Genomic DNA, 24,240 nt, shown 5'->3' on the forward strand with positions numbered 1-24,240 from the left:
CTGCTTAGTCACTGTACTATATTCCTCTATTTGTCTCTTCCTTTAAATGCTTATTGCTTCAACAAATATGATACTTGCTGTCGTATTGCCCCTCCATAGACAGTCTTTGCTCCTTTTCAAACCTTCCCTTTTCAAGGCTGCACTACCAGCAGATGTTGTTGCACCCCTAGACATAGCTGCTCCAGCTCCAACACCTTACACCTTGATGCTTTCATCTGGCCACCCAGCAGGCAGTCGCCTCCTAGGGGCATACCTATACTGTCCAACATAGAAACATTCTACAACCTGTTCTGGCTTTTTCTGAGATTCTGTCATCCACAATTTAATCTGAGTAATTAGCTGTTTCCTTTCTAGCCACTTCTGATGCCTGGCTATAAAATCCTTCCAAAAGTCATAATCTAATCTTCCACCATTTGGCATTTTAGTTTTCTTGCAAATACTTTTTAAACGGGGCTGTAGCCCACGTACCATGGGTGTCTGTCATCCACTCAACTGCTGTCTTACCAGGAGGTTTGGGATCAAGACCTGCTTGATTCGAGCCAAGAGGGGTAGATACATTATTTCCCATCTCTAGCTTACACACTTACTACTTTAAAAGTGCACTTTGTATCACGGGTTGGCCAACCACTTACTACAAATACATGAGATAAAACCTCTAGACACCTTTTTATCAGACACCCTTATTCTATCTAGCAAACATAATTTCTCAAATGCCTATAAACACAACGTTCCTAGCCCTCTACCTGCAATATATTTAGACCAGAAGATATGATGCTGCAATATGTTCCTAAGCTATCTGCTAGTTCAGTCTACAAAGAGTTAATTTCTGTGTTAGCAACGAAGCTTTTACACAGCAGGAAAACTTACAGATCAGGGGCCCTTTGACCCATAGGTTTACCTTTTATCTCAGGCCGGTCAATGAGAGATATATTCTCTCTAGCAGCAGAGGCCTGTTAATTATTAACTAATATAGACTGAACTGAAACAGAAAGCTTTGGCAGACGTGAGGAGTGAAACACTGCTACGCAGCGTTTATACACAGTCTTATATTATTGACATATATTATGGTCTAGAATTTGCGTAAAAAACACTTCCTAATGCCACCTCAATACAGCCACTGATTAAATCAACAAAGCTAAACCGCAGCAACCTGTCTATGATCTATTTATAACACTTTACAACCTTTTTTGAAAAGACATGCATAAACAACAAAGTTACAGCTACAAATTACATCAACACTGCACTGTAAGGTATTACACATGCATTTTCAGAATGACCGTTAATAAACCCCAAATACAATGTTAGATTACATAAAAACAAGCACCACAGACAAGACAAATACATCCAAGTAGCCAAGGTTCAGTTTTTGCGAGGCATTAATACTCACCCAGACCACAAGAGGCTGTGAGAGAGAGGAGACAAAGATATATAGGAGCTAAGTCAAGCGGTTCTTACCAAGTTGACAGATCCTCCACTAGGCAACTGTTGTCCTGCTATCTCACACCTCAGACGATCCTAGGTGAATATTATCTGCTCGGTCCCTGTTCGGGCGCCAAATTGTAAAGTCTAAGACCTGTAATATAAATTTAAAGTGAGGCCAAACACCTCTACTCATACGTTGGCTAACGGACTCCGAATTTTAGGCCCTTAGGAAGAAGATCACACGGACACCAGCTACATGTTTGCAAACCAGATCTTCTTAGTTTAATAATGAAAGACTTCAAGTTTTTATAGCATTATAGTCACATAAAGCATTATGTCATTAAGTTAATAATTACAATATGGCGTGATTGTTTCCTATTTCTGACTTTCATACCTGTCAGCTAATAATTTTGCTAAACACTGCAGAAACATACATATCTATCTGACATGTCCTAAGTCCTTTATTATCTAGTTTCGGTCAGCTAATCTGTTATTATAGAGGGAGAAAATTAAACTTTGAAATCATTAGACCCCCTTTATCTAGTTTCTATTGCTCTGAGCTGCTGCTAGAGAGAAACAGATTTCTGTCTATTTTCCTATTATAACAGAAACTTAAGAGAACCTGTCTCATTATACAAGGAGGATTCTACAGTTAGGTATATCTATATTAATGTAAACCTCACAAATTTCAGACTTTAAAGTCTGAAAACCACTGCGCCTGCGTTGCTATGTCCTCGATCCCGCTGATGTCATCAAGAGCGCACAGCGCAGGCCCAGTATGGTCTGTGTCTGCGCAGTACACTCCTGGTGACATCAGTGGGAGCGAGGACACGGGCGTGCAGGCCCAGTGGTTTTCTGACTTTAAAGTCAGAAATTCCAGAAGTGAACTGGAGGCGGGGCCAGAGCATCGGTGAGTGGCTGCGCCAACACAGGATGTCTGCGGGGGACCATTAGAAGCCCCGGGTAAGTTCAGCTCATTTTCCCCCGACCCCCTACAGTATCCCTTTAACCTGCTCTCGGCACTCCACTGACAAGATCTCCCTTTAGTCAGGGGAACTTCCAGCTACTCAATACTGAGGGTACTTCTGGCTACCTACGCCGGGCAGGGGATGTAAGGGAGAAGTGACTGCAGGGCCATTCAGCACGCTTGTGGTGCAGTTCGGCAGAGGTTTGTAGGTTCATGGAGGGAAGAGCCCCTTGTCAAGGGCTCCGGTGGGGGGGAAGGGGAAGGCTTGGCCGCCCCTCCCCCCCAATCCCATAGACCAGGCGGGCAGGTATAGCTCAGGGTGCGAAGCCCCAGTCGGCTGGGGCTCTGCATTCTGGCTATCCCAGCCTGCATGGGGGACAAGGGGTTACAGAGGCTCTGTATGGGGGACCCCACGTCATTTTTTTTTTAATTTCCCACATTCTGAACAAAAAAAAAATCTTAAATTTAAATTAATTTTTTATTAAATATTGTTTCCCACTATCTTTTTAACATATCTTGCAAATTTGGGGTTGCTAGGATGTAAGGGGCCTTTGCTATTAACTGCTAAAGTCGCCGGGAATTGTTTCTCTAAGAACTGAATTGAAACTTTAAAATCGATTTTCTCAAAAAGTATAAGGTCTTTTTGAAAAAAAATGTTTCCTCTTGTTTCCACTGTTCTTCTTAACATAACCTGCAAATCTGGTGTTTTTAGCTTTTAAGGGGGCTTTGCTATTAAACATTAAAGTCGGCGGGCAGACATATTTTCAAACAGCAGCAGAGCTTAAAACCATAAATAACGTTCAAGCAGGACAAAAAAAGCAGGTTTTAAAACTATAAATTACGTTCACAATGGGGCGCCATTTTTATCACAACGGCACTGTGCGCCATTTTTCACTGCTCCAGCTCCACATGCTGTAATTTTCTTTTTAGGGATGTCACACTGAGCTTGTGCTCCGGGGTGTACGACCTTTCATTCATCAGCCCCTAGCAGTGCTGTGTGGCTTCCCATTATTGCTGCCCCTCCCCTTCACCCTGATAGGCCATGACAGGCAGAATGTGGAAGTAAAAACTTCCAAGATGTACTGTAGTGGGCAGTGATTCAGCCACCGCATGCTGATCATGATGCAGAGCTGCTCAGTACTGACAGCTGCACTTTACATGCAGAGTAACCCCCCAAGTTCTAAGTAGGATTGGTACCATAGCATCTAGGTGCTGACTGGGGTGGGTAAGACAGCTGGTTTGGTGTGGGCCAGCTGTCCAACTCTAGTCCTTGGGGGCAGAGATCCTCACACATTTTTGGCACAGCTTTAATTAATTGATGAGACTGAGTCAGGAAAGGTGTGGTTCCAGTAGAACACATTTCATCATTTTTCTGTCCATCTTAAACACTGGCATGGATATGGCCCTCGAGCACAGGAATTGAAAGCCCTTATGTAGGCCCTGACCTTGGGACACATGTGGTGTGAAGGCACAAAACGATAAAGAATCGCACACCACTGTGGCATTGCTGGACCGGTGTAAAATGCAAAAGAATCCAAAAGGTCCGCACACTCTATGAACCAAGTTCTAGATTTATTTAAGTATCGCCACACAAATCCACCCCATACACCAATGAGTCGTTTCGGGGCCCCGTAGCGTCCCCTTTATCAAGGCAACAAGATACAGAATGGAAACCATTCTGTATCTTGTTGCCTTGACAAAGGGGACCCTACGGGGCCCTGAAACGACTCGGTGTATGGAGTGGATTTGTGTTGAATAAATCTGGAACTTGGTTCATCGAGTGTGCGGACCTTTTGGATTCTTATTCATGTGATGTGAAGGACGAGGATGGATGAGAAGGTGTACATTCAAATTCAGCACTCACGCTGCATTTTGACTACGAAGTTGGGGATCAATTTGTGTTTTGTGATCTTTGAATGTTTTAATCTGCGGTTTCAGCATTTGTCCATAAATCGTTCACTTAAACCAGGGGTGTCCAAACTTTATAAGCCAAGGGCCATATTACCATTCTTGAGAGCGCTAGGGGGCCAAGCGGTAGGGGGCCGAACAATGTTTGCTAAGGCCTTGTTCACATCTAAAATAGCAATTGCTGACGCCAGCATTTTGCGATTTTGTGCGCAATTACTTTTAGCGCCATTCGGGCATACCTGCGCGTTGAGATTTTTTTGTAAAGCGCTTTCCTAAGCACTTTTGCAAAACTATTTGTGTTTTCACTTCCTGACATGTCAGGAAGTGAATTCTTTTTTCCGATAAAGAGTAAATACAATGGGCCTGATTCACAAAGCGGTGCAAAGTGTTTGCACGCCTGTGAAAAGCCCTTTATCACGCCTAAACTCAGTTTAGGCGTGATAAAATGAAACTCGCGCGAAATCCCGCGCGCAAAGTTTTGCACGCGCAATCGCCTGATGCACGGTGCAGTTCGCGCGATGTGCCCATTAAACCCTATGGGCGCTGTGCGCGAAGTTGCGCGATTGCGCGCGCAAAACATTGCGCATGGAACTTTGCGCGCGATAAAGAGCACAAAACGTGCTAACTCAGTGGTGCAAAGCTTATCACGCCTAAAGTCTTTTAGGCGTGATAACTGAGTTATCACCGCTTTGTGAATCAGGTACAATGTATTTATTCTTAAAAGCGTTGGGGAAATTGCTATACAAAGCGCTTTTTGCGATTTCCCTATACCTTCTTTTGAGGCAAATCGCCCCAAAAATGGTACAGGCAGTTCTTTAGAGAGCGGATCGGTATCGAACTGCTCATATGTGAACACTCTCATAGGGAATCATTGCACAAGCGCTTTTAGGGCGATTTTGAAAATCGCTGGCGCTTAAAAAAAGCCGAAAGTGTGAACAAGCTGTTACTGCCATTAGGTACGCTATGCCTGTGACATTTTGTCAAATAAAAAATAAATAACCCATATACCTTGTGCAGTTTGCATAAGGGCGACTGCTAATTAGTAGCTGCTACAGCTACAGTAGTGGCTGATAACCTATAGGCAAGCGAGGGAGGAAGCAGCACCACAGCTGCAGTCTGCGGGCCACATGGAATTAACAACTGCAAAGTGCTTTGAGGGCCACCAGAAAAGGCTTGGGAGGCTTCACTGGTCCCTGGACCAGACTTTGGACATGCGTTACCTAAACCAAAATCCCCCATACTGTAAATTAAGTAGCATCCACAGTTTATCTATGGAGGCGATGGCCTGGTGGTTCAAGTGCACAGACAGCTCAGGCCATTGTCACGTATTGTCACATATTGTAGGTTCAACATTGATAATAAGTTATATGTTATAGATAAAAAGGAGACACAGAGAGCTCAATATAGTGTAGTATGTACTGGAAATGTGAAATTGAGAGAGTAAGTATGAGGTTATAGTCACAAGTCTGGGTTACCGTCCAGCAGAGGCGGCCTTAGAGTATGCGGGGCCTGGGGCGAGTGTCACATGCGGGGCCTAGAGCCATAAGTGTAGGCCATATACCGTATTGCCACGTTCATGGGCTTGTCCGCCTTTATTTTAATGCAGTATCCCTTATTATTATTGTTTGAAAACAATTATGTCAGGTAAAGTAAAGGCCACTAAGCCAACCAATATAAAAACAAACATTTGCATGGTGGTTTTAAGTGAGTGGGTGGGGAGCTCATGCTTCAATTAATTTGGAAATTCTAAGGTTCATGTTTCACAAAATTCACATTGTTGTAGTAACTTTTGTCTTGCATAATTCAGCAATCATGAGGCCCCCAACATGACCAACTCAGCAATCATGAGGCCCCCAACAAGACAAATTCAGCAATCATGAGGCCCCCAACAACACAAATTCAGCAATCATGAGGCCCCCAACAAGACAAATTCAGCAATCATGAGGCCCCCAACAAGACAAATTTAGTAACCATGAGGCCCCCAACAAGACAAATTCAGCAGTCATGAGGCACATAAATAGACAGCATTTCACATAAATAGGCAGAATGCCCCCTTAATATGGTAGACACCTCTCACCTGGCAGCAGTTCCCCAAAATACACTCAATCTGACAGCAGTGGTTCCCCAAAAATAGGTAGCCCCAGGACTATAGGTGTCCCCAGAATCGGTGGCCAGCGGTATAGATGTCCCCAGAATAGGTGGCCAGTGGTATAGATGTCAGAACATTAAATGGATATCGGTATGCACACCATCAAAAGTTTAGCAAGAGAAATTCATACAGAGGGGTGCTCAGTTAGTAAACCAGACCTGACAAAAAGGTCTAACACTAGAACCTATATACAAAATAACTGGCACACCAAGCAGTTGTGATGCTCAAATCTTATTGTATTATGAAAAAATACAAAAGGTAACATGTGAAATATATACACTGGTCTCTGAACAACAGAAAGTGGCCCAAACAATGATTACAATCAGTGAACACACTTTGACAATAAAGGCATACACAGCAAAGGGATCACAAATATGACAATCAATATATCATGCGCATTACCTGGGGACCCCATCCTTACCCTTTGAGAAAGCTTTGTGAAACAGCGCTGTCAGGGTAATTATTATCGCTCTGGACAATCTCTGTATTTTCCTCCATCAGCCAGCTGCCTTTCACTTTAATCTGCTGTGCAGCAGATGCCGCATATTGCATTATATGGATTTTTCTGGCAGCAGCTACTCTTTGATATATTGATTGTCATATTTGTGATCCCTTTGCTGTGTATGCCTTTATTGTCAAAGTGTGTTCACTGATTGTAATCATTGTTTGGGCCACTTTCTGTTGTTCAGAGCCCAGTGTATATATTTCACATGTTACCTTTTGTATTTTTTCATAATACAATAAGATTTGAGCATCACAACTGCTTGGTGTGCCAGTTATTTTGTATATAGGTTCCAGTGGTATAGATGTCCCCCGAACAGGTAGCCGGGGTAGAGATGTCCCCCGAACAGGTAGCCAGGGGTATATGTGCCCAGTATATGTAGGCAGGGGTATATGTCCCCAGTATATATAGCCAGAGGTATATGGGCCCAGTATATGTAGCCAGGGGTATATGTGCCCGGTATATGTAGTCAGGGGTATATGTGCCCAGTATATGTAGTCAGGGGTATATGTGCCCAGTATATGTAGTCAGGGTTATATGTGCCCAGTATATGTAGGCAGGTATATATGTGCCCAGTATATGTAGGCAGGTGTATATGTGCCCAGTATATGTAGGCAGGTGTATATGTGCCAAGTATATGTAGTGGGGGGTATATGTCCCCAGTATATGTAGCCAGGGGTATTTGTGCCCAGTATATGTAGCCAAGGGTATATGTGCCCAATATATGTAGCCAGGGGTATATTTGCCCAGTATATGTAGCCAGGGGTAGATTTGCCCAGTATATGTAGTCAGGGGTATATGTCCCCAGTATTTGTAGTCAGGGGTATATGTCCCAGTATATGTAGTCAGGGGTACATGTCCCCAGTATATATAGTCAGGGGTATATTTCCCCAGTATATGTAGCCAGGTGTATATGTGCCCAGTATATGTAGTCAGGGGTATATGTCCCAGTATATGTAGCCAGGTGTATATGTCCCCAGTATATGTAGTCAGGGGTATATGTGCCCAGTATATGTAGCCAGGGGTATATGTGCCCAGTATATGTAGCAAGGTGTATATGTTTCAGTATGTGAAGCCAGGGGTATATGTGCCCAGTATATGTAGTCAGGAGTATATGTGCCCAGTATATGTAGCCAGGTGTATATGTCTCCAGTATTTGAAGCCAGGGGTATATGTGCCCAATATATGTAGCCAGGGGTATATGTGCCCAGCATATGTAGTCGGGTGTGCCCCCAGCAGGAGGGGAGCAGCGCAGTTTAAGGAGAGCTATGGGGACAGTGGGGAAGGGGGGGCATCTCCCCCCTCCTTCCCTCACTTTATTGGCTCTCCCTCCCTCGCTCTCCCCTCCAGAACTAATGTGCGAGTGGCTGGCTGGCGGCAGGCGGAACTTACCTCCGTCTCGTCACAGGCGCGGGATGGATTTGCCGCTAGTCTGGTCTGGTCCAGACCAGAGCAGCGGCTGCGCCACCAGAACTTCCGGCGCTGGAGCGAGACGGATGTAAGTTCCGCCCGCCGCCAGCCAGCCAGCCACTCACACATTAGTTCTGGAGGGGAGAGCGAGGGAGGGAGATCCCCCTAAGGTGAGGGAAGGAGGGGGGAGATGGCCCCCCTTCCCCACTGTACGCATAGCTCTCCCTTTTCTCTGCTCCTCTTCTGCTGGCCACATGGGCACGATATGCGGCCCGCAGTGAATATTAAATTAGTGGCGGCGCGCGGGGCCTCTTCAAGCGCAGGGCCTTGGGCGATTGCCCCACTTGCCCCCCCCCCCCCCCCTCCCCCCCCAAAGGCCAGCTCTGCGTCCAGGTAACCACTCTAAAGGCAGGTTGGGATTATTTGACCTGTCCCCACTCAGGATTAAGAAGTTGCTCTCTGAAGTTCAGAAGAAAGGGGCCAAATCCCCTCCACTAGGGGTGGACACAGTAATTAAGCAGTTGTACAGAGGCACCAGTAGTGTAAAAAAACTTTTTAAAAACTTTAAAAGTAGGGGGTTTAGCGGTGGACTTACCTCCCCAATGTAGACACAAGATACTGTTGGTTTTTCAACAAAAATAATTTATTTACATACTCCAGACAAGTGCAATCGCGGGCATATCCCACTTCATCAGGCTATAATGAGGAGTAAAACAACTTATGCAGTCTAGTAGATAGCTTAGCGCCTCTGTGACACAGGGAGACAGATGATGAGCAAAGGAAGACACAGGTGGCCAGAAAGGGAGAAAAGGAGGACACAGGAAAAGAAGGGGACATACGGGGGACCAAACGAGGACACAGGGGGACAAAAGGGGACACATGGGTGACCAAAGAAGGACACAAGGACAAAAGGGGGGACACAGAAGGGACAAAGGAGGACACAGGGAAAGAAGAGGACACATGGGGGAGCAAAGAAGGTTGCAGGGGGACAGAAGGGGATACATGGGGAGCAAAGGAGGGCACAGGGGGACAGGAGGAGCAAAGGAGGACACTGGGGGACAGACAGGGACACATGAGTGACACAAGGGGACACAATAATTGGGGGAGAACATCTACAAAATGCTCCTGGACCAAGGATGCACAGTGTTTAGTATATTTTTTCCTCTGGGTTTTGTCCTTGAAACCTAGGTGTGTCTGGACCATTTTATATGCCCCAAAAATACAGTAATTGCACATGTTGCTGCAAAAAATGTCAATTAAGGTGCACATTGGTCAATTCCTTTTTTGTGTGCGTTGCATCTCATGCCACCTCTAATGTTTTTGGTTAGGTTAGGTTATATGTACATTATAACAACGCACCCAAAATGCAACTCGAGTACCTTTTTTTTTCTTTTAATTTATGAGAAGTCTTTTCAGCAGCCTTTGGCGGGAGGGAAGGGGGGATAAACAAAAACTAAAAAAATCGAGTGTGGTTTTAAGATAAATAGATCTTTATTTAAAACATTAATTTCCCTTTGGCCAGAATTAGTAAAACAAACACACATGTGGTTTCAATCAGAGATATATGTACTAAATGGATGCTGAGCGCTGCCCAGACCATTAAATACAATCCACGTGACCGCTAACTCGGAACATATGAAGAGCAGAGTGCATTATTGGGGATGTATGCAGAGGAGTGCGGTGCTGAAAGCGCCTCTAGAGAGAGATTTGGCAGGCAGGCTGCCGATACTCGATCCAGTAACACAGAATCCTGTCAAACCATACAAAGCAAAGACGAAATAAAGAGGTGCTTGCCTTCGGCTTCAATATTAATACAATCCATTGAACAGCATTCAAGCTTAGCCAATCAGAGTTTTGTTCACTAAAGTCAGCCTCATAACAGTGAACTATGACCCCTTACTACTGCTTACTGCTCTTTACTTAAAATGTACAGAAAAAGGTGCTGCCTTCCACATGGCCAGTCTCAAATTCAATACCCTATTTGTGGTGTTTATGCATCTCAGACTCAGAATCAGAATCAGTTTATTCGCTGAGTACGACAGGTATCGCACCCGGAACTTTTGTGGTACGCACGGCATGGAGAAGTTTGTTACATGTGAAAGGGGCATTTAGACAATAGACAGACAGAGAATGCAAGATAATAATAATAATGACATCTATATTGTTTAAGCAACAGTGAGATTACACTTGTTACCGCTGGGAAAACTAATCCAAAAACATGGCCTGACATACCACTGCTATGCAGAGTGACGACACCCAACTATATCTTTCCTTCAAGCCTGGTGTGACAGACCCAACTCTAACTATAAACGTCTGCTTACGTGAACTACAGAAATGGATGAATGACAACTGGCTGAAACTAAATGCAGACAAAACTGAAGTCCTTCTGATTGGAGGGCAGAGCATGATAACAAAACAACTTAACTTGCAGTCTTCACCACTGGGAATAGGAGGCACGGATCTACGCAGCTCTGATCATGTGCGTAGCCTGGGAGTTCTAATTGATTGGGATTTAAACTTCAGAACTCAAATCTCTGCTGTGGTGAAATCATCCTATTTTCACCTGAAGAACATTGCAAAAATCAAGCACCTCATCCCCCCAGAAGATCTGCCAACCTTAGTCCACGCCTTCATCACATCCCGACTGGACTACTGCAATGCTCTCTACACTGGCCTTCCAAAAAAGGCCTTGTACCGTCTACAGCTGATACAGAATACTGCTGCCAGACTGCTAACCAACCAACCCCGTCACTGCCACATAACGCCAGTCCTGCACTCCCTTCACTGGCTACCTATAGAATGGAGGGTCCTATTCAAGATCGGCCTACTGACATTTAAATCCCTGAATAACCTAGGCCCTGGATACATGAAAGATATGTTGCAGCTACGTAGCAATCCCCGCATTCTCAGATCAACAGGTTCTAATAATCTAGTCATACCAAGAGTCCACTTGGAAACGTTTGGTCCCAGAGCCTTCTGTCATGCTGCCCCTACGTTTTGGAACTCCTTACCTCAACAGATCAGGACAGCTCCATCCCTGGACGTGTTTAAATCCAGACTGAAAACCCACCTGTTCAGTTTGGCATTTGCAAAAATATAACTTTTGTCGTGTGACTACTTCATCCTACTAATTACTGAATCTGAGAGAGCCTAAGCGCTTTGAGTCCTAAGGGAGAAAAGCGCTATAGAAATGTTATTGTATTGTATAACAGCTATAACTAGATAGAGGGTGCAACTTGATTTGGGCCGCAGTGCGAGACTATCGTGTTTCGCGAGGGTGGTAGCTCGAGTTCAGCAGGCGGACGGCTTGGGGAAAGAAAGTATTTAAATGTCTGGTGGTCTTGGTGGGGATGGATCTGTAGCGGCGACCCAAAGGCAGGCGGTCAAAGTAGCGACTGGCCCGTACATGGCACTGTGCTTCTTGCATTTCCTATAAGATGATCTATACTGCTGTGGGTTGTTGGTTCCTGTTTATGTAAGCTGGAGACAGAGAGCAAAGTACTGTTTGAGAGCTTTTCCGGTTATTCTGCATTCGTGATTACTGAACACAACACTATTGTTAGTAGGAAAACGTTTGCTGTGTTAGCCAAACAAATTATATAGGTAGAAAAAAACAACGTTTTGTAAGAAATAATACCTTTTAATGGCTAACTGATGGAGTTAAATGATGCTAAATTAGCATAATTTAAGTCTATCAGTTAGCCATTAAAAGGTATTATTTTTTACAAAACGTATTTTTTACCTATATAACACTATTGCTAGAAATCCTTTTTCTATCCTGCACTATTATGCGCAGATTGCTGTTTGAGTGTCATTTCTCCTACTGGCCTTTCAGCAGTGGTGATTTTTGAAACAGGTAATTTGGGCGCCCACTAGCCCTGGAAGGTTGGGCCTCGCCATAGGTGTCTATTGAAATATCGTCATTGAAGGGTAATTTGGGCACCTACGGTGCTCGATAATTTACCCAAGAAATGTATTTCTTGCAGGGGGTGGTGATTGGCGGCAGGGGTTAAGGTTAGGCGAGGAAGGGGGGGGGGGAGGGGGGTGGTAGAGGGGAAAATTAGGGTTTTTAGTTGGCTGTGTAAAATGAATAGGTGTGCTATAAATCAGCCAATTTAGTTGTGATACATGATAAGTATGATAAGTTACTTAAAGTTACTTAAAGGATACTCAAGGTGAAAATAAACTAATGAAATAAACAGTTGTATCTATCTTCCTTCTCCTAAAAATGACTTTTTAAGATATTCTACAGTTTTATTTTATGTTTAAATCTACTTTTTACGTTTTGTCTGTTTTATTGTTTATGTTTAATGACATATTCATTGCAGTATGCCAGAGCTAAAATCTATGAACTATTGACCCGTTTTATCTCTTTCCCGCTCTCAGAAGCCATTTTCTGCTAGGAAAGTTTTTTATAGTTGGCATTTCTTATCAGTGAGGGTCACACTGTAATCACTTCCTGTCTGAGTCAGGACTGAGTCAGGACTGAGTCAGCCACCTACATACCTGATATTTAACTCTTTCAGGCAGAGAAAGAAAAAAAAAGGAACACAGCATAGTTATTTGTGTGCTAGGCACTGTACATACCTATATCGATCTCATCATGTCATCTCGGGTATCCTTTAAAGAAATGAATTATATATTTATTGACTTTCTCAATGTGAGGAACTGTGTTACATTTGGCTGATGTAAAGTTGAGCATTTTTAAATACCTTCTGTTTTAGGGAAAAAATTGTACTTGGATGAAATTGTGAAAAAAAAAATTAGTAGTAAAAATGTTTCTGTACTGTGTTAGCCAAACAAATTATGTAGGTAAAAAAAACCGAAGTCTTGTAAAAGTAATACCTTTTAATGGCTAACTGAAACAGTTAAATTATGCAAGCTTTCTGGGATCCTCAGACATATTTTCAGATGTTAGCTGAAGTAAAACACTGATGCAGGTAAATAGTAAACACGTAGATGGTAGTTGTGCTAGTTACTGTTTTGCAGTTAGATGTCAGTAAAAGATTACATAATTTGTTTGGCTAACACAGTACAGAAACATTTTTACTGATATCTAACTGCTAAACAGTAACTAGCACAACTGCCATCTACGTGTTTACTATTTACCTGCATCAGTGTTTTACTTCAGCTAACATCTGGAAATATGCCTGAAGAAGGGGACTAGATCCCAGAAAGCTTGCATAATTTAACTTTATCAGTTATCCATTAAAAGGTAATGGTAAAGTATTTTACAAGACTTTGTTTTTTTCTACCTACATGAAAAAAAATTGAAATACTGATCAGTCACTTAAGATCATCAGATACAATTCTCTCTCTGAGTGAATCTGATCAGAGAGGGATTTGTTACCTGCTCATATACTATACAGTGATTTCCGTTAGGTTTCAGCATGAAATCTATCACAAATCATCCCTGTGCCACAAATCATCCCCAAGTGTGAAGAGTCCCCCTGTGTGCACCTGCTTAGTGTTTTAAAGTCTCTCCTCTCCACCAGTGCGGTTCCTTGCCTCTTCCCTTGTCTGCCATCAGCGGGAGCACCGTGACGTCACACATGTGCCAGTGTCACGTGGTACTAGCGCTCGCGGAGGCCAGGAGTCATGCCGGGAGAGATGTGAGACAGGCACAGGGGGAGGGGAAATTTTACAATTGGGGGGCACCGGCCGAGTGGGGACACTGACCCATTGTCGCGATATCAAACATCATTCCCACCACACACCCGATTGAGCCCTTGAGACCGAGATTTTACTAGCATTTTGGATCAATCCTTTCAACTGATTTCGCCTGGAAATCAATCAAAAGATTGATCGGGTGGCCATGTTGCAACACCAATTCCCTTCCAATTCAATAAAATGATCAAATCAGGTTGATCGGGCCGCAATATCAAGTAATGGATGAGCACCATTAGAGTCACCAATTCATAATCTCACCAACATTCAGTACAGATCAGCTGAACTGAATCTGGCAGTGTTCAGTGCTGCCGCGTACATCAAAAAAGGGCGTCGGGAAAAAAGGGCGCGTGGTGTAAACGATAAGCAGTATTATCATTTATAGAAATATTGTGTAGAATTTCGTTTAGAAATAGTGTTTTAAGAATTTATAAATCACTAAATAATGTGTATGGGATCGGCAATTCTTAAAACGTTAATCTTCCCTGTTTCTAAACTGAAACTTATATTTACGTTTGTTAAAAACTCTCCCTGTACCTATCCCTAACCCCTAGACCCCCTGGTGGTGCCTAAACCTAAGACCCCCCTGTTGGTGCCTAAACCTAAGACCCCCCTGTTGGTGCCTAAACCTAAGACCCCCCTGTTGGTGCCTAAACCTAAGACCCCCTGTTGGTGCCTAAACCTAAGACCCCCCTGGTGGTGCCTAAACCTAAGACCCCCCTGTTGGTGCCTAAACCTAAGACCCCCCTGGTGGTGCCTAAACCTAAGACCCCCCTGTTGGTGTCTAAACCTAAGACCCCCCTGTTGGTGCCTAAACCTAAGACCCCCCTGGTGGTGCCTAAACCTAAGACCCCCTCGGTGGTGCCTAAACCTAAGACCCCCCTGTTGGTGCCTAAACCTAAGACCCCCTATGGATAATAATGTTTTACAAACATTAATAAATAAAAAATGTAAATAAAAAAATGTAAATAATTTTCTGGGGAGGATAATAATGTTTTAGAAATGTTTTAGAAATAGTGATTTAGTATCTTTATAAACGTTATTCGTCACGGGCTCATTTTGTAAAGTTAAATCATCACAAGCACAGTTATAAAACCTTAAAAATCTCCGGGCGCCGTTTGTAAAACGTTAATAATCTCCGGCGCCTTTTTTTCCCTGTTCGGCGCCCATTAAATGATATTTATAATGGGAGTGAATGGGGCACCCTTTTTGTCCATTTGTCTCATGCGCCCAAATCTCCTGCTTCCAGTGCTGCCTGACTGTTTACAAAGCCATGTATGAAACACAGTGATCATACTTATCAGACTCAAGTAGTAGAAGCAGAGAGAATGTCATGATTCAGACAAGAGATAACGCTCATATGTGGATCTAGAGATACTTTCGACAGGTACAGTGCTGCCCATAGTTATTCACACCCCTGACAAATTTTGACTTAAAGTTACTTTTATTCCACCAGCAAGTAATTTTTTGACAGGAAATGACAGGTGTCTCCCAAAAGATAATAAGACGATGTAAAAAAAGACATTATTGTGAAAAAAAAACATTTCTTGGCTTTTATTTACATTTGAGCAAAAAGTGTCCAGTCCAAAATTATTCATAACCTGTCACAGTCTGTGGGAAAATCCAAAGTTCTATACCATTCCAAATAGTCCAAGCTGTTCTAAAGCATCCCAATTACCCTGATTAATTGGGGACAGCTGCTTTAATCAACTCAACATGTGGAAAACAGCAGCTCTCTGCAGTTGGTTTGTGGACAGTCATGGCTAAGACAAAAGGAGCTCAGTGAGGACTTTTGGCTGTGCATTGTGGCTGCTCACAAGCCAGGAATGGACTAAAAGGCCATTTCTAAATGTTTTCAAATTCCAGCGGCTACAGTGCAAAGTATTATTAAAAATACAAGATGTTCCGCACTGTGGAAAATCTCAGGGGATGTGGTCGGAAGCCCAAAGTGACACCTGTGCTGGGCAGGAGGATAGTGAGAGAGGTGAAAAAGAATCCAAGGATCAGCACCAAGGCCCTCCTGGTGAATCTGGGTACTGCTGGTGGCAATGTCACAATGCAGACAATCCCACAGACACTCCACACTGCTGGGTTCCACGGAAGCAGACCAAGGAAGAGGCCACTTCTCCAGATAAGGCATACAAAAGCTTGCTTGGCCTTTGCAAATGCTCATCTGGACAAAGAAGAATAATACAATACAATAATACAATACAATAACATTTGTAAAGCGCTTTTCTCCCATAGGACTCAAAGCGCATAGTTGTGTCTCAGATTAATACAGGGTTGCAGGCTGGGTTGTGTTACATAGGAGATAGTCAGATGTTCATGAATGCCAGACTGAAGAGGTAGGTTTTCAGTTTAGACTTAAATGCTTCCAGGGATGGAGCTGTCCTGATTGGGTGTGGTAGGGAGTTCCAAAGTGTAGGGGCAGCATGACAAAAGGCTCTGTCTCCAAAGGTTTTGAGGTGGACTCTGGGGGTGAGCAAGGTGTTACGTCCTTTTGATCTAAGATTGTGGGGGTTGTGATGCAGTTGCAACAAGTCCTTCGGGTATCCAGGGCCCAGATTGTGCAAGGACTTGAATGTCAGTAAGCCAATCTTAAACAGAATTCTCTAATTTATCGGTAGCCAGTGGAGTGAGCACAGGGTTGGTGTTATGTGGAAATGGCGGGGTTGGCTCGTTAACAGCCTTGCGGCGGCATTCTGTACTAATTGCAGGCGGCGTAAGTCTTTCTTATGCAGGCCTGTGTAGAGGACGTTGCAGTAGTCTAACCTTGATGTGACGAAGGCATGAACTAGGGTTGGAAGATCCTCTGAAGGAATTAAGTGTTTAATCCTTGCAATATTCCTTAGGTGAAAGAAGTAATGTTTCACAACAGCTGAGATTTGATTCCTGAAGCTTAATTTTTTGTTTCATCTCAGTTCTTCAGTTTTTGTTTCATCTGACCATGACACAGAATTGTTTAGTTACAATGATGTTCCCTTCATTTGGCATAAAAAAGGAGAAGCCTTCAACCCAAAGAACACCATTACCAATGCCAAACATGGTGGTTGAAACCTAATGCTTTGGGGGTGTTTTTCAGCCAATGGACCAGGGAACCTAATCATTAAAAAACAGCACCATGAAAAAAGGGCAATACATGAGGATTCTCAACGACAACATCAGGCAGTCTGCAGAGAAACTTGGCCTTGGCCACTAGTGGACATTTCAGCATGGCAATGACCCAAAACACACAGCAAAAGTAGTGAAGAAATGGTTAGCAGACAACAACCTTAACATTTTGGAGCGGCCCAGCCAGAGTCCTGACTTGAATCCAATTGAGAATCAGTGCAGGGAGCTAAAGATTAGGGTGATGTCAAGAAGACCCTCCAACCTGAAAGATTTGAAGCTCATTGCTAAAGATGAATGGGCAAAAATTCCTGTGGAGACATGCAAAAAGCTTGCCTGGAACCATAGGAAGCATTTGATTGCTGTCACAGCCAATAAAGGTGTGATGATCTCCCTTGTGGTGTCCGTTCTGCTTTCAGACACTACTGCAGCCAGGCAATGCTGACTGCTGTTTGCATGGCTTTTCTGGCATTCACAGTGAGTGTTCTGTCCATTTGCAATTCCTCCGCATTCCATTATAGTCTGGCCTGCTATTCTGAATCCAAATGTTATGCTGTTTGCATAATTTTGCATGAGTTTATGAGATGCAGTTCTTGCTCTCAGCCTGCAGCCGGCGGGCTGAGTGAATGCAGATTGCTTCTTTGGCTTTTTGTTTTTGCATGTTTTTTTCTGATTGGTGCTTGCATGCATAAATGTCACTTCATGAGTCTGCTTCATTTCCCGACATACTGTCAGTATTCTGTTCCTGTTCCTGCCTTGTATGTTGGTCTGTGTGTGGACGCTTGCTGTCACTGGGTCAGTTACTGGATTAGCAAGCGTTCATTCTGTTTGTCTCACGTCCTTGTTTATGTTTAGTCAGATCCATGGTACATTTGAACTGGCAGGACCCCAGGGATTTTGTACAATAGTTAGTTCTGTTATACTGTTTAATACGACCTGTGATTATCTGTGTTTGACCTAATGCCTGTTTATCTTCTTACTCACTCCTGCTCTGCCAGTTTTGTCTATTGGATGTCGATCTCCCAGCGCTGGGCAGGCGAATCCATATTGTCTTGCTTTGCGACGTGAGCATCACTGCGGTTGTGATTTGCTACATCGCTCTATCTGCTCTGTATGTAAATGTCTGTCTTTGTAAGGCCTACGATCAGGTTGACAGACATTATACAATAATAATACAATACAATAACATTTGTAAAGCGCTTTTCTCCCATAGGACTCAAAGCACATAGCTGTGTCTCAGATTAATACAGGGTTTCAGGCTGGGTTGTGTTACAGAGGAGATAGTCAGATGTTCATGAATGCCAGACTGAAGAGGTAGGTTCATTTAATCTGTTTCCATTCTACTCTGTTTCTATGTTGCTTTAGTATCATTCATTGCTGCACTCGCACTGAGCGATTTCTATCTGATTTCTGTGGGACATTCAGAGGTATTGACCCTCTGTGCTCCACAGCTCCTCCTGCTGGTTGGTCTGTTCCTCCACAGACGCATTTGCACCATAACTGGGGTCCTCTGTCTGAGCGCTTGTTGGAGATTTCCTCAGTGTCAGCGTACACCAATCGTTACACAAGGCTTTTTTAAATTGATTATTGAGAAGGGGATGAATAATTTTGGACTGGACACTTTTTACTCAAATGTAAATAAAAGCTGAGAAATGTTTTTTTCCACAATAATCCCTCTGTACATCGTCTTATTATCTATTGGGAGACACCTATGTCATTTCCCGTCAAAAAAAATTGCTGGTTGAATAAAAGACATTTTAAAGAGACACTGAAGCGAAAAAAAAATTATGATATTATGATTTGTATGTGTAGCACAGCTAAGAAAAAAAACATTAAGATCAGATACATCAGTGTAATTGTTTCCAGTACAGGAAGAGTTGAGAAACTCCAGTTGTTATCTCTATGCAAAAAAGCTATTAAGCTCTCCGACTAACTTAGTCGTGGAGAGGGCTGTTATCTGACTTTTATTATCTCAACTGTAATTGAACTGTTTACTTTTCCTCTGCTAGAGGAGAGTTCATTTCTTCACAGACTACTCTGAAAGACTCATTTTGAATGCTGAGTGTTGTGTAATCTGCACATATTATAGAATGATGCAATGTTAGAAAAAACACTATATACCTGAAAATAAAAATATGAGAATCTTTTCTTTGCTGCTAATATTCTAGTAATTATTCATAGTACACAACCAATTCATTATATCATATATTTTTTTTTGCTTCAGTGTCTCTTTAAGTCAAAATTTTCCAGGGGTATGAACAATTATGGGCAGCACTGGATATGGTGAGAAACATTAGGAGGAGTAAAAACACAAGTGTTGATGGCATTGCGTTTGTGCAGCATAAGGCCACTGGCTAGATGGAATGAAAGTATAAATACAGACCTTTTTTTAAATTCAGTGCTACTCTTACACAATCCTTCTGCTTCTTCACAGGTTTTCTGAACATCCAGAGTACCCTTTCCACGATGAATATTAAAGGAGATTTAAAAAAAAACCCCAAAGAAACAGGAAATAATTGCAAGCTCTGTGGCCAAAACTCACATAAACATAGGAAGAACTACCATATTTGCTGTAACCATTTCTTAAAGGACAACTAATGAGAGGGATATGGATGCTGCCATATTTATTTCCTTTTAAGCAATACCAGTTGCCTGGCTATCCTGCCTCTAATTCCTTGAGCCATAAAGGTACGTACACATGTCCCAACTTTTTTGTACAACTTGTTGTTTGTGTGTACGTGCTGTCGAGCGACTGATAACAGCCATTTTGCCCGATCCGCTTAGCAGATCCGTTGGACCAATTGTCGTTCAACCGACTGTAATGCTAGGTACACACCATACAATTTTCTGTTATGTTGGGCATACACAGCTCGTTTTTGAGCCATTAAGATGGCTCGATAGACAATTTCCGACATGTCCGATCTCCCGCCCGATCGTTTCGCCTCTCCATTCCGGATAGCAGTGAATGGAAAAGGATAAAAAAACGAGCGGAAGATAAGAGAATTGACTGCGGAATCGAGCGGCGAAACGATCAAGCAGGAGGATCGAGCGGCAAAATCGAGCCGTGTATGCCCAGCATTAGATTTACCAGCCAAATACATAATTTCCAACATGTTGGAAATTATCTATCTAACCATCTATCTGCCTAGCAATTAGGCATGGTTCTACTCAGCAGGAGATAACCAGAAGACAATGCACAGAAATATCTAAAAGAAAATAGCCCCCTTTACACCATGCAATTCCACGTGCGATCGATCGAATTCGATTGGATCGAATTCGACTGGATCAATTAAATCCGACATTTCCAATCGGGATTTAATCGATAGTGTGATCAATTTTGAATTGAAAACTAACCAAAACAGATCACACTATCGATCGAATCCCGATCGGACATGTCGGATTTAATCGATCCAATCGAATTCGATCGATTGCGTGTGGAATTGCATGGTGTAGAGGGGGCTTAACAGAAAATTATATGGTGTGTACTAGGCATTAGGTCAGTACATGTGTACAAACAAGTAATAGATGTTCAAACAACAAGTCGTTTGATCAGGCATTTAATCTAGTCCATTGTTCTATCCAGTCCATTGTCCATTATCAATTTGGTTAAACAACAAGTAAATTAGGTAAATTAATTAATTATCAGCCACTTTGTTGGTCAGTGTGTACATGACATCTGAACAACTTGTTGTTTGCACTTCAAATCGTTCACACAGCCAGCTTAAACGACAATCAGGTGTAAAGTTGGACGTGTGTACGCACCTATAGACCCTGAACAAGTATGCAGCAGATCAGGTGTTTCTGACATTATTGTCAGATCTGACAAGATTAGCTGCATGTTTTTTTCTGGTGTTATTCACACTCTACTGCAGCCAAATAGATCAGCAGGGCTGCCAGGTACCTGGTATTGTTTAAAAGGAAATAAATATGCCAGCCTCCATATTCTTCTCACTTCAGTTGTCCTGTAAAGCTGGGAGCACATGTGTTTGTTTGAATCACTATGCAGCAGAACGTCCACAAAGTTATATTAAAAAGTCAATGGGCTTCTTAGTAAATCTGCAATGTTATTCGCAATGTGCATTTTAAAAATTGTGCAACATGTTGCTGCTTCCCCCATACTGTATGCAAATTGCATGCAAATCACATAGAAAACGTTTCTATTTGTTTACAAAAAATAGATCTAATACTATATTTCATTGATTAAAAAGGCAGATTATTAAAAAAAAATGCAAAAGTGAAAAGTGCAAGTGCAAAAACACACATCCAAAAATGCAAAAAAAGATAAAAAAGCAGAAATGCACATGACAGAAAACTCAGGCTTATGCTGGGAATAGATGGTGCGTTTCTGCGACTCGATTATGCCGCCGGATCAATTCCCGCTCGTCCCCGCGGGCGCCTGGATCGATTTCTGCTCGTCCCCTCCTTTTTTCTATTGTCCCGCCCACGGTATCGAGTGCGGAATCGATCCGGCGGGTGATCGGACACGTCGGAATTTATCAATCGAGCCATCTAATGGCTCGTTCGTGCCGCAGAAACGTACCGCCTATTTTGCAGCATTAGTCTTCCATTATAAGGTTAAAGGAACTGCAGGTAACAATCCCTGGACCGATGCTTTGCTCTTGTACACTCTGGAATGATGTGTACTGTTGATATGGGAATGGCAGGAGGGATGATGGCGAGGCACATGATGGAGCGGTTTCCGATGGGTGGGGTAAGGAGGGGAACAATGCCTTCAGGAGGCAACATTCTGGAACTTTAACCAACCTTGAGGTACACCTGTAAACACGCTGGATTCTTACCTGTGACAGCCACGAATGGTGGCCTCCGATGAGCTTTTATCTAACGGGTGTACATAGCTTGAGGTTTGGGCAACATTTTAGACATGGCTCCATCTGCAGATTTTTCTATCCTTAGATGAGATACCTTTGCAACAATGAGTCTCATCAGACCAACCTCAGGGTAGAAGATAAAAAGGAGGTCTTGAATGTGTAGCCACATCTTTTTAAAGCACATCCAGGTTTTGTTCTCTGATATACTGTAATAAAACAATAAACATAATTTTCATGTGTAATATCGCTGTACTGTTGATCATTACCGTCATATTTGCAGCCTATTAGACCAGCATATGTGACATAGAATATACCTCTCTTACCTTACTAGAATCAAAGTTTTAAAATTGACCAAGGCACTAATCTGTATGAATTTGTATATATTTGGGTTTCCTACTTACCAGTAGTCCCAAAAATGTGGCTTTAGACTATGGCAGCACTATAACTATAGTAGGGATAGTGATCTCCTCTGAGGACAGTCAATGGCATTTGTATTTACTTTGTAAATTGCTGCAAATGTCAGGGCACAGGCACCATGGACAAGGTGATCTTTATTTTATTTATTTTATCTACCAATAACGGCAGAAAGCAGAGGCGCCAATCAGGAGAAAATACACAAAAAAACTGTTAAAAAAGGATGTAGCGGTTATTTTACATCCTACTTGAAGATACTAGGGTCTGTTTACAAAAACAATTTTCATTGAACAATAAATTACTCCAAGCTGCAACATGTTTTGTGTGATTAACCTGTTTCGTCAGGCAAAAAAAGAAATGAGGGGAAGGAGTAACTATTCTGGTGCCTCAGGGTACTTTGAGAACTCTTGTGTTACTAATATGTTTATTGTATATACTGTATAATTGACACATTCTTAACAGCTTGTTACATAAAACATTGAATAATTTATGCCACCAGTATAAATTGGGAGAAAACCAGGGTCGCCAGAGGAAGCCCACACAACAGAACATCCAAGTAGGGAGGTTGAATTTAGCAGTGAAAACCTCTGACCTGTTCCTTCGAAAAGTATCAAGAGCAGAATTTGGAGGGCAGAGGTTAGCTGGCTGAGCACTGGCTGAGATTATCTCCATACACTGGTCAATATGCCATCAGATCCGACCAATAGATAGATCCCTCTCTGATCGAATCTGATCAGAGAGGGATCATATGGCTGCCTTTTTACTGCAAACAGATTGTGAATCGATTTCAGCATGAAACCGATCACAATCTGTGAGGCTGCTGCTGACGGCGCGACCAGCTTCACTGAACTTCCTGCCGGGGAAGCTTAAACAGTAGAGGGACAGGAAGTTCAGTGAAGCTGAGGAGCCAAGCACGGAGAAGTGACCGTGGAGAGAGCGGGGACACACGCTGGCAGAGCAGGTAATGTATTGCCGCTAGCGTCGGTCGTCGGGCATTCGACTGCCGCTATCGACGCCCTCCCGACCCGCCGGCGATCGAGCGAAATCTTCCACAGGGACGGATCGGCGGGAATCGATGGGAACGATTGATTTCGGATGGAAATCGATCGTTCTGTCAGCGTTTGCGCAACGATTTCACAGTAGATTTGATCACAGTGATCAAATCTGCTGTATACCGGCGGGTAAATCGTTAGGTGTATGGGCCCCTTTATCTGTTTGATTAGGTTCACACATGAGCTGAAATCAGTCTGATTCATGAACAGACTAATGCTGGATACACACTATGATATTTTATGGTCGATTTACTGTCAGATCAATTATTTCCAACATGTCCGATTTGCTTTCCGATCGATCTCCATTCACTTTAATAGGAAATCGATAGGAAAGCAAATCGTACATGTTGGAAATAATCGATCTGACAGTAAATCGGCCATAAAATATCATAGTGTGTACCCAGCATCATGGACATCAACAAGCAGAGGATCCAGACATGAACTGACATCTCAGTTTCATCCATAGTCTGTTGTGTCTGTTGTAGTGATGGAATGCAAAGTACCATCCTGCATGACTTTTCAGGACACTGGGCGGAAGTCCTAGATGGCAGAGAATGCAATGGCAGTGAAAGCAGCAGCAGTAGTGAGAACTGCAGGGTCGTACCGTTGACGCTCACATCAGATGTGCTGTGGCCATTCTCAGCACAATCTTAATGTGAGCCCAGCCTTTATCTTATGAATTACCTCTCCATGGGCCTCATTCACGTAGTTTCTGCGCACATTTGTACCGGTTCTTACGCCAGCAGCGTACCACACGTTGTGCAAACAGCGCAACCTGTGGTGCACGAGTAAGGCAAACGATGTACTGGATC

At 43.0% G+C, this 24,240-nt stretch overlaps 1 protein-coding gene across 1 annotated transcript in view; it reads left to right on the top strand.

The window, feature by feature from the left end:
• Positions 1-22,204, top strand: part of LOC137564140 (aldo-keto reductase family 1 member C1-like) — a 91,064-nt gene extending 68,860 nt beyond the window's left edge. The window contains exon 9 of the mRNA XM_068277575.1: positions 19,568-22,204. Coding sequence (XP_068133676.1) covers positions 19,568-19,610 — 43 coding nt within the window. The 3' untranslated portion in view covers positions 19,611-22,204. The remainder of the gene's footprint in view (positions 1-19,567) is intronic.
• Positions 22,205-24,240: the final 2,036 nt, after the last annotated feature.

This window comes from Hyperolius riggenbachi, chromosome 3 (assembly GCF_040937935.1).
Source record: "Hyperolius riggenbachi isolate aHypRig1 chromosome 3, aHypRig1.pri, whole genome shotgun sequence".
Taxonomy (NCBI): domain Eukaryota; kingdom Metazoa; phylum Chordata; class Amphibia; order Anura; family Hyperoliidae; genus Hyperolius; species Hyperolius riggenbachi.